This window comes from Neodiprion lecontei, chromosome 5 (genome assembly GCF_021901455.1).
Source record: "Neodiprion lecontei isolate iyNeoLeco1 chromosome 5, iyNeoLeco1.1, whole genome shotgun sequence".
Taxonomy (NCBI): Eukaryota; Metazoa; Arthropoda; class Insecta; order Hymenoptera; family Diprionidae; genus Neodiprion; species Neodiprion lecontei.
In genome coordinates this window covers 10,690,302-10,702,276 of record NC_060264.1, presented here as the reverse complement: position 1 = coordinate 10,702,276, position 11,975 = coordinate 10,690,302, and the positions used below count along the sequence as shown (strand labels likewise).

Below are 11,975 nucleotides of genomic sequence, written 5' to 3'. Positions count from 1 at the left end.
ATTATTATCATTGAAATCCTCCAAACCTATTCCCGGGAACGCCCTGTAGAGGACGTTCACCTCCTAACCCACATAAAAATAAATATAAACCTCGACGAATACCTAGAGGGTTAAGTCGTTGCGTGCGAGACCGCTCCGCACAGACAGCTGTTCAAAATCGCATCAACACGACGATGCTCGTGACATACACAAATCATGACAACAATTGTAACGGACTGCTGATCGAGATCACCATCAACATCGACCCAGGCCTGCAAACATCCGAAATAATGAATAAAGACGACGGACGCTGACCAACGCATACCAGGACGACGACCCACAACAGGACACAGAAATAGGGAAATGACGTCGGCAGGATAATCCAACAACGGTTGTGGGAGAGTATAAAACTGGTGGACCATGAAGAGCGGTTACTAGTTGTCTAGCAAAGCGCAGAGCTGCGTCATTTTTGTACTAAACGTTTCTTGTCTAGAGAGCATTATCGAATTTCGCCTAACGACATTTAGCGGGGAATTTCAAGAAAAGAGCTTAGTCCGAACTTAGAAATGAGTATAAAATTTAGGGTCCACGATAGCCCGGGACCGCTAGATGAAGGATTGAAACAGATCCGAGTATTTAACGTTTGAGCTGTAGTGAAATTTAGGAGCAGAACCGAAGAATTCTGATCGTATCATCATTTCTTTAATTTTATTTTCATCTTTTGTTCTCTACGGTTAATTTTGTGAACCCATATCATCATCTACTGACAATGACCATTGTATTAGGATTTATCGCTATTGAAACTTATTTGCTATCTAAACATGCTCTCGTCTGTCTCGTTATCAAACCTATTCCTCGAATGTAAAGTTTTACTTCGAAAAAGGGAAGGGAATAAACTAACACCCACCCAAGGTATTCCCTGGTCTGGAAGGTTGGCGGTGTTTTGGGTCAGTAACCCACAACAGATATGGATAGGCGACTCTGTTTACTCCGAGTTCGCGATTAGAATGGAGTACTGGGAAACCCGTATCTCCGACTAGGTGACATACGCCTCTCTCACTTGTCTCTGGTTTGAAGCCACGGCCTACAAGCCTCCGGCTTACTGAAGGGAGCAACGGGCGGAGGTGCTTGTTCACAGATTCAAGGCGGCTCAGGTGATACCTAAGTCCGCGCAGTTCGATCATCCCGTGTTTTGGGTCAATAACCCATAACAAAAATAGGCAGGCGACTCTGTTTACTCCGAGTTCGCGGTTAGAAGGGAGTGCTGGTTAGCCCGTATCTCCGAATAGGTGACATACGCCTCTATCACTTGTTTCCAGCTGTGAAGCAACGGCTCTCGAGCCCTTGTCTTACTGAAGGGAGCAACGGGCGGAGGTGCCTGTTCACATATCAAGGCGGCTTTGGTGATACCCAAGTCCGCGTAGTTAGACTGCCCGGGGTTTTTTGGGTTTGACAAACTTGACCTGCTTTTACCTTTTAGACGGGGTTTCTTATTTATCTATTATTTCATCGACATTCGACAAAGAACACACGGTAACGGGTTTATCTCATAGGCTCTTACATCAAGATAAGCCGTACCCGTTACAATATTTGGAGCAGTGAATTTCTCGAAGCGAAACCCCAGTGATTTTGAACAGTTACGTAAATAACCCACGACATTTTGATGAGGGAAGTTGAAAGAACACAATCAGAAGAGATAATGAAAAGTAATTAAGAAGAAAAAAGAAGAAGATAATAAAATCCACGGAATTCCGACAAACCGATATAAATAAAATCGAAATCTGCATCTAGATCGCAGTTCGTTGTATTCGAAGTGTTGGAAAAACTAGGCGATTGCAATAACTGTGAACTATACGGTTCTCTTCAGAAAATTTCTTGATTTCCTTCATCGAATAAAATACGATCATGGCGATACCGTTCGCTTTGCCGAGCGACGACTAAGCCGAAGCTCAAGAGCGACGCTTGCAGGGTATACTGTTCGACGCTTACGGCATCCTGAAACATGTCTTTTACTTATGATAACTACTAACATCATTAAAAGAGGGGCCGTAACAAATGATTTTTCCTTTTGTTATATCAACACACACACCCGAGGAAAGGATAAGTTTTAGCAATTGCATCAGCGATTCAGCAGTCGGTGCTCTAAGGTGGGTCGGACCTATAGCTCTATAAATCGGAAGACTCCCTTTTGTACTACCTGGAATTTGCCTGCAGTCTCAAGGTAAAACGAAAAAACCTTGAGCGCATAACCGATCATTCCAAATTCAATGCCAAAAATTAGTGTTATTACAAAAATAAGTGTAAAGAAAATGCTCGGGTGCAATTCTTCGTGTAAATCTTCATAATGGAAGATATTTCTAAACGTATTCGTGTGAAAGATGTTTCTGGAGCCAGAAGATCTTTGGACCGGGGAAGTCCGGAACGGCGGATACCAACAGTCCTTTCGAAGTAAAAGACGGGACGGAGAATGATAGCTTGGTCGGGGGATTTCCACCAGGAGTAAAAAAATCTTTGGGAACACGTAAAGGGAAGGTGGACTGGACCCAGGACTTCTTCCAGAAGCAACACACCTCACATTCAGAGAGGACAAATGTTAGTGGTAGTGGTGTAATCCAAGTCCGAATTTGGAGACAGCAAGGACAATTCACATCAGGTTGTTCGTTTTAGAAAAAGAAAAGAAACAGTCTGATCGGAAACTTATCCAGATCCTAACCAGACTCGGAGACCACTAGTCATCCTCGGAACAGAAAAAGAAAAGACAGAGTTCTGACAGCGGGATAACCTGGGAAACTTGCGAAAAACCGATAGATCGAAAAAAAAGATCAATCGATCGCTCGTCGGCTCTGGAAAATAATCACGGCTCTGCTCTGATTATTCAAAATCAAAGCTTAATCGCCCCAAAACTCGCTCCTGAAGAAAAAACTTCTAGAAATAAACAAATTCAAGGGGAGAAACAAAATTGAAATTGACCCCGTTACCGATCAAAAATAGCAAACCTTTGACGAAGAGCTATTTCACTAAAAATATCATCGGTTCAACCAACTTACACAAGCGCAGAAGCTCTCGCCTTCAGATTCAATTGGGAAAACGCTTCGCCCATATCACGCCCCGCCTTTGAACAACGGTTCGAAGAGAAATGAGCGCTTGCAAGATGCGGAAAAGACTTTGGAATCGTGGAGTGGAGCAAGGCGGGATTCCTGTGTAGAAAGTGTTTCACAATCCAGTAAGTTCTTTTTCTTCCAATACCCTTCCTTTATGAAAAGAAGAAGGAGAAGAACAACTATTAAACAATCATCCACTCGTTCCTTCTTAGTTCGAGTATCGAAGCCTTCAAAAATACGCTGGAAATGTACAATAGTATTACCGGGACCGGAGAGAAGTGTCAGCGCTGCAAAAAGTCTATTGTAGGTATCCAATCAACAGAGGGGTGCGATCAATGCGAGCAAGTGAAAACAGCCCTAAAATACATCAACAAAAACATTTTTTCCTTTCCTCAATTTATTATTAAATCATAAAGTTTTTGTTCGCATCTTATTTGGTTTCAATGAATTCGTAAAACGAAAGATGGATGGGATGAGTTTTGTGGCGGCAAATTTATTTCGTATCCAAGCTCTATTCCTTGTAGAGAAAAAGCGTTGCAAAAACCAGAATAAACCATGTCACTCAAGGACTCGGCATTCAAAGTCAAAATCAAAACGAGGGCGGGTAAGGAAAAAAACGTCCGTCTAACAAGCCAATCTTCATGAACCTTATGAATAGCACTGAGTAATTCTCAGATAATTCTTGATTGGTTTTCACGCGAACGGAAAAAGACCCGGGTGAAAGAGGTTTTTGGGGAAACTCGCAAGTAATCAATCAAGTCTAACCTCAGCTTCAATACCTGAACGAGAAAAGCAAAATTTTACCCAAGCAAATTCGACTCGAAGTCTCGAAAATTCCCTAACCTCCGACGAGCTTTTATGAAACAATCGCGCGCTACATCTCGATCTCTCCATCTCTTCAACAAGTAAGGAGGGCGCCGGTAGAGGTCTATCGAGCGTAACCATTTGAGCATATGGCTGAAATTGGAATACTCGCAGTTCCGATACTCCTTGAGGGGTTCTATTAGCGTACAAACTCGGTGATCAGTCAAAAATTGTCTCGCGAACGTCGTCTTGCCGCAGTCGATGTTCCCTTCAATGATGATCGTCAGAGGTCTTGACTCGTAGATTCTAGAAGGGAGATTACGTCTCCAATCGATGATAAGTGTGGGGGGCTGGGTGAGCTTCGTCTGAAGTTGACAGCCAAGTCGATTTCACCCGAAAAGATGCTTTAGGCTCTTGGAATTTCCTACTCTTTCAAACGTAGCCAGCTGGTAAAGGTAAACGACTTTCTGGCGCAAGTGAGTGGTCCTTCGGATCCTGTAAACGACGTCATTGATTCGGTTAACCACCAAATAAGGGCTCCTTCGGTTACTTTGACAGTTTGAAGATCGCCCTCTCTGCCTTAGTGATTAAAACATCCAAACAGAATCCTCTGAATTCAACGTTGAATTTCTGACTCTTGAATCATAGCAAGTCTTAATTCCGTCAAGAACTAGGGAAATCTAGTTTCTCATAAATCTATGAATTCCTTCTAGGTGTTTAAAGAATCGGCTTAATCTCATTGCAACCGAATTTGAGACGAAGCAGGGTCTTTGTTCAAATTTGACGGAAGCTGCCGATTCCGGTCACAGCTTTCAGATTATGCAGATTTTTTTGTCCACTTTCTTCCCCTCTCGCTTTTATCTTCTTTCATCGCGGAAGTATACGACATCAATATTTTTTGTGACATTGTGAAATACAATGAAGTTATCAAAAAAATAAGTAAGCATGGCCAATCTTATTAAAAATAGATTTTACCATCATAAATTCTGGTATTCCAATTATTGCTTTTATTTTATTTTCATACTTCAAGAAAACCAGTGCATTCCTCAGGGTGATATCTATCATAAAAGCAATCAAAAAATAAAAATTCAGCAGACCACGAGCAACGTGCGAAGGCACGTTTGCCACAGTCACATTTTGTCGTGTGAATGTCGTTCGTTAACGTCGCTAAATACTTCGCGATCTGGCGATAATTTCGCGGCGAACCATGAATATCGAAGTATTTTTGCGAGAGCTGAAGACTGCAATCGATGATGGATCGAGGCGCATATTTCAATTGCAACAATTCTTATTGTTCGCTGCTCATTTCCATCGTACGGACTCTGATACGAATACCGTTGCCGTGTTTCTCTTGCAGAGCTAGGATCAGACATTGAGCCTACCGGCCTACGATTGCTTTGATATTCGAATCGTTCACTCACTGCAGATCAGGAATATCAGCCGTTTCTGCCCATCGAACTCGGAATCCACAAGATAATTACCCGCCTGTTCAGGTAAGAAAACAATCCCTTTGCACGCGATAGAATGCGTAAGATGCATCCAATGATATATTTTATAATCATTAATGTTCCGAAAAAATGATGCAGCGGAAATATTTGGAAATAAAGATGGTTTCACAAGAAAAAATAAACTAATATTAAATTATCTCGAAGCGAGTTTTCCTCTATTAATATTCTCCACACTATTTGTCTTCCGTAATTTATATGCTCGATTCTCTGTTTCTTTTTATTGATTATCCATTGTACAGGATAGCCTATTACACACACAGATCGATACGTCTTATTGTCGCCTCAGAACACTCTCAGCTGTCGTTCGGCAAGGCTTCGCCGAGCTTGTTGTCTGTCATATCTCGAGTCAAATCTCATCAGTGAATCGTGATCAAAGTCGTTAGAACAGCTTCCAAACACGAGGAGCAACAACAGCCGAAATTTCGGGCGAGTGGGCTATTTACCATCTCTCAATCCTCCCGCACTCTGCCAAACGAGAATCACGAGATCAAGATCTCGATGCCATCCAGTATATCGCATTAAAACTACCGAATATTATACGTATATGCTATTTTGTTTTAAATTTTTCTTTGAAATTTGTCTTTACAATTTCCTCTCCTGCCTCGTCCCTTTTCATGCTTAGAAAATCATTACACCATTAACTCTCGCTTTGGGAATTATGTTCTTGATATTTAAATGTTTCAATATACGATTGCTTCAACTCGAATTATCCTGTAATATCGTTTTCCGTTTCTAATTTTGAATTCAAATAAATCCGTTAAAATTATTTGAGTCTCGTGAATTTACTCCGATTTCGCCGAGTCAACCGGGCGCTCTATCTTGTTTGCTTTCCGAAAACCACATGAGTCAGGTCAGCTCTCTGCTTGAACACTGCTGCTCGTGCTCTAGCTGCGCGTTTGGAAGGATCTGGTTTTAACCGGATTCTGGCGAATAGGAGACGCTCCGCGTGTACTCTGGTTTTTCAGGTGGGCGGGGTGATCCGTTGGTAAGTTTGAGTCTGTCCGTCCTTCGTCGTCCGCGTATACCTTGGAACTGTGTGGGTATTCTACTACTCTAGTTCGTTTCAGTACATATATACTATACCATATATGGTAACGCTGTTTTCCGATACCCTAAAATGAGGAGTTATCGTTTACACTTTGGCGGAATTCTCTAATTACTCTTAATTCGTCACACGTCTACTTCAATACAAGTAATAACCATTTGTTATATGACTTGAACTTGCTGACTAATTGCCACGTTAAGAACATTACGCAACAAGGCAATTTTTTTTATCTCTGTTGCATCTACATATTTTTAAGTGTTTTCATATTTCATAGTGTACGCAAATGCCAACGTTTCATATTTTTATCTTATTGTTTAAACTACTATGGAAGATTAATTTATTAATACTTACATGAATCGGACATTCCTTGACGCTTACGATGTTCCTAGCATGGTCTGTATAACGAGAAAGTGAATTCCAACTTTAATATACTGCCTGAAGTGCTCTCTTAATAGTCAATTTAACAACAATATTTGAAAGTTAAGTACCTGTTTACATATTTATTTGTGTACTGGCCTAATTGCACTACAGTCTATGCCAAATTTTACTGACAGTTTAGACGATATCCGAATAGAGGTGACTCAGATGTTGTATGTGTTGTATGTCAGTTCTTCTGTTGACTGCATTGTTTTTCGATATACCAAGAGAATATCTTGAAAGTTAACACTCGGTCACCGCCGACTCGGCACCACTCACGTTCTTCGTCTGTTTTTCGCAGGCTGGCCATTGTTGAATCCGCTCTGTAAATTAGCGGCATTCTTTTTCACGTTCAACATTCTTGATCTTTATTTCACATTCTCTAATCCTAAATCTCTGCGTGGACATTTTAGTCACGTTTTGAGGTTCATAAAATACTCAACTGCTGGAAGTTCCCATCCCTCATTGACGAATTTCTTCGACTGATTTGCAAAAAAGGATAATCCTTACGCCTGTCTGCCACATCTGGCAGCCAGTCTTGCAATCTCGACAATTTCTCTACTTTCTACTAGTAAATACCTTTGCCTACCTACCAATCCTCTAATCCTTACTTTTCGTTCCTTGTTTTTTATGACGTGTATCATAAAACGCCCGCACGTGCATCTCATATTGGGAATGTACGTTTCTGTTTCTCGCTCACCTGCTCACTCCCTCTCATTCCTTCGTACCTACCCACTACAATCTTTTTTTCGGTGCAAAATTTTCCTATGAGTGACCATCTCTCCCACTCCCAAGCAAAATTTATCCCTTCTCTCAAGGGACACCCCTACCCCTCCCAGTGGTCTTTTGGCCATCGGAACTCAGTTAATTTTTAAGAACTACTTCTAAGATCTGATTCGTTTCGACCAACGCGAAGAGAAGACCAACTTATTCTAACTTCCACAATTACTTCTCACTACCTTTATCCCGCGTGAATCTTGTACAACCTTAGATCAAAAGTGTATTTAATTTACTTCAAGCCTTTTAATAAATATATTTGTTGATTTAAAACCTTCTAACATTGAATCATCTTTGAGTCAAACCCAATTGTCTCAAGGACGCCAGTGCATCGAAAATCTTTCTCGATTGGTTTGACGAGGATTTACAACCCTCGTTGGTAAAAAATCTCTTACCGCCATCGATGCCAAGCGCAAACATTTTGGTCCTTCGAGCCGGATGACTACAAAAACTAATGACTTTTTCAACGAACTATTGCCATAAAAAAGTCCACGTCGGAAAATCACCCACAACAACGGTAATTCATCGCCACTCAACGTAGCAGCCACGCAAACCTCAACAATCGGTAAGCTCGTTAATTTATCAAATCACCAATCGTCTCCCTTTTCTTCTTAAATTACCACGCAACTGTCAAATACTCCGTAAAAATGCCAAAAACACAAGGTTCTAGTGGAGATCGAGTAAGTGAACTCGTAGAATTGCATCAATCGCGAGGTCTAATGAAACGTCGACTTACGCATTTTGAAAAAATGCTCGTCGAAGAAACAGGAACAGGTGAACCGGATCACGTGTATCTTAATAAACAATTCCAAACTCTTCAAGAACATTGGAACAAATTTTTACCCATACAAGAAAAAATAGAACGACTTAATCCTACAGATGTAGAACAAGATGAAGGTTTAAACATGCAAGATAGATATTATCAAATCATCGCGAATGTTAGCAATATCTTGCTGGACTTGCAACGCGACACCTCGTCTACCACGACGGTATCAGATCCTCAAGCAAGCATCTCAGCACTCATTTCTTCAAATATTCCGGTGAGGTTACCACAAATCCAGCTAAGTAACTTCGACGGAAATCATGAAGACTGGTCGCCCTTTTATGACATGTTTACTGCGGTCATTCACGAGAACAAAAATCTAACTATAGTTCAAAAATTCCAGTATTTACGATCTGCAGTTAAAGGAAGAGCTCTCAAAACTGCAGAATCATTAGAAACAACCGGACGAAATTACGAGGATGCCCTAACAATGCTGAATAAAAAATATGATCGGAAACGGCAGGTGATTGAAAGACACTGGAATGCTCTTAGCGAATTTCCACGTGTCGCAAGGGAATCATCCGGATCTTTAGAAGAATTAGTGGATGCCTTTCGACAACATCTCCGAGCAATCGAAAATAAGGGTCAATCCGTAAAGACGTGGAGCATCCCCATAATTCATCTTATTCGGTCAAAAATCAACGTATCGTTAATGACAGAATGGGAGCTATCGATAAAAACTAACGAAGTTAAATCATACACCGATTTCCTCGATTTCCTTGAAGCTCGAGCGAATTGCTCAGAACATACTTTAACCGCGCCAAAGACCACAACCTCGAACCCAAGGGCCATAAAGTCTCGAAACTCGAAGCCAGGTACGGCGCATCGCGAACGACAGGGAACGCACCTCCGCGGTCAAAGTTTCGTTACAACGACGAACGCTTCTTCAACCAAACCAACGTGCCCCATATGCAACCACTCAGGGAGCAGATTATACCTGCAATCAGAGCGATTGAAGGGGACGCAAGTACAATTTATTCAAGTTATACCCTAGGTATATTATAAATAATATTATTAATGATGATGATGATAACAGTAATGAAATTAATGATAATAATGTAAGATCGTGGTCCCCCATGTTGACTAAGAAGTTTATGAAAATCACGATGGCCAAAGTAAATCATGATGATGATTTTACTGTTAATATTATTGTCAGAATCTTGGAAAACCGAAGCTTCGGGTAACTGCACTGAGATTTGAACCCAGGTCCTCTCGATTTCCTGTCAACTGCTCTGCAACCAGTGTTGGGCCTAATTGATTGGATTTGATTTACGAATTACAATTGTAATTTATAATTGAAAGAATTTAGATCGCAGTCTACAATTGCCTCGCAAAATCATATTGAGCCAATTTTATAATTTTAATTAGTTCGACAAATATTGTCAATTACTTTGGCCATCGTGATTTTCATAAAATTTTTAGTCAACATGGGGGGCCACGATCTTACATTATTATCATTAATTTCATTACTGTTATCATCATCATCATTAATAATATTATTCATAATATACCTAGGTATAACTTGAATAAATTGTACTTGCGTCCCCTTCAGTCGCTCTGATTGCAGGTATGATCTGCTCCCTGAGTAGCTGCAAATATCTTTCCCCCATAAGAGTTCCTTCCATGAAAAATGCGTGCGGTGGGATACAAAGCGTACAAGCTGCAGAAACACCAAGAGCTTCTGCCTGGCGATGCGGGACGACGCCTCATATTTTGCGAACAGATGATGAACATTTATGATCAAAATCCGAAGCTCAGCGTGTGCTTCAGTGACGAGAGCACGGTTTTCTTAGTGGGAATGCCGAATAGGCAGAATACAAGAGCGTGGTCCCAACATAATCCCTATGTTTTCCTTGGAAATCGAACACGGTACCCTGTCAAGATGAACATGTACCACGTGACGTACAAATAAAAGCGAAACCAAGAAAAAAAAAAAAACCATTAATAAAGAGTGAAGTTTAATTCTCGTCTCTTATCGGGGTTATAACGTATTCGCGAATAATTGCAGTATCGGTTTCTTACGTGTGTAAAAGTAACAAAAAAAAAATAAAAAAAAAATATGATAAAAATAGAATATCATGTAATAACGAGAGAAGGCTAACTAAATTGTGGGTGACTACACGTAATCCATCTTTCGTACGTGCGTAAATGAATATAGAGGTGTGTTCAAAAAGTAAGGTGACTTTATATTTTTATGAAAAACTATTTATTTATTCATCAATATTTATGTTGTCCCCTTCAAAGTAATCCCCCTCAGATATAATACACTTGTGCCAACGCTTTTTCCAATCCTCAAAGCACTTCTGATAAGCACTTTCTGGTATAGCTTTGAGCTCTTCCAGCGATGCAGTCTTTATCTCCTCAATCGTTGCAAATCTCCGTCCTTTCATAGGTCTCTTCAGTTTTGGGAACAGGAAAAAGTCGCATGGGGCCAAATCCGGTGAATATGGGAAGAAAACAGTGAGCAAAACCTTGACATTTGATCGAACTTGGCGTGCTTTTTTCGGTCTTGGCTCTCCTGGGCTCTTCCACTGGGACGATTGGACTTTGGTTTCGATGTCATAACCATATACCCATGATTCGTCACCAGTTATGACCCTTTTGAGTAAATCAGGATCATCATTGACGTCATTCAACAGCTCCTGAGCGATGCTCATGCGACGATTCTTCTGGTCAAAATTAAGCAGTTTCGGAACAAACTTCGCTGACACACGTCTCATACCCAAAACATCCGAAAAAATTTCATGGCACGAGCCAACCGATATGCCAACATCCTCAGCAACTTCTCTGATAGTGATTCGACGATTTTCAAAAACAATTTTCTTCACTGCTTCAACGTTTTCATCTGTTGTTGACGTGCTGGGGCGTCCAGAGCGAGGTTCGTCATTGGCATCTTCTCGGCCATCTTGGAAGAGCTTGTACCACTTATAAACGTTTTTTTTACTAAGAGTAGACTCACCGTATGCCACTGTCAACATTTCAAGTGTTTTGGAGCACTTAATTCCATTTTTTACACAAAATTTGATGCAAATTCTTTGATCCATTTTTCTTGATAGCAAAAAATCGCCGAGCACACCAAAATACGTCTCACCTTTGTATCTGTCAAAAACAAACTAAACATGCTATACACTTGAAACTGTGTACAGATGTTCGACACAAGTGTACCAACATAACATAAAAAAAAATCGAAGATCGAACGGACATAGCCCGCGAAATTAGAAAAGTCACCTTACTTTTTGAACACACCTCTATAATAACGAAAAGAGATAAGATTGCAAAGATAATATGCCCGTAATATATTTGTCTCGCCTGTTTAAAGATTAAACGTGTGTATGTGCATAAAAACTGTGATTCGGTCACTAATAATCGGTATTGTATTTAAAATACACGTATACGTGCGTCCGTCCTTGTGTGCGTATAATCAATTTCCGTACGACTGACAATGCCAACTGTAACGTATTGCGCGCATATAATTTGTACATGCTCGCGTACACGTGTACATACGTACAGACGACACACCG

General features: G+C 40.7%; 1 protein-coding gene across 1 annotated transcript; it reads left to right on the top strand.

Moving 5' to 3' along the window:
• The first annotated feature begins 8,278 nt into the window (after nucleotides 1–8,278).
• On the top strand, nucleotides 8,279–9,448 carry LOC107216949. Its single transcript, XM_015654285.2, has one exon. The coding sequence runs from the start codon at nucleotides 8,279–8,281 to the stop codon at nucleotides 9,446–9,448; it is 1,170 nt and encodes a 389-aa protein (XP_015509771.2).
• Nucleotides 9,449–11,975: the final 2,527 nt, after the last annotated feature.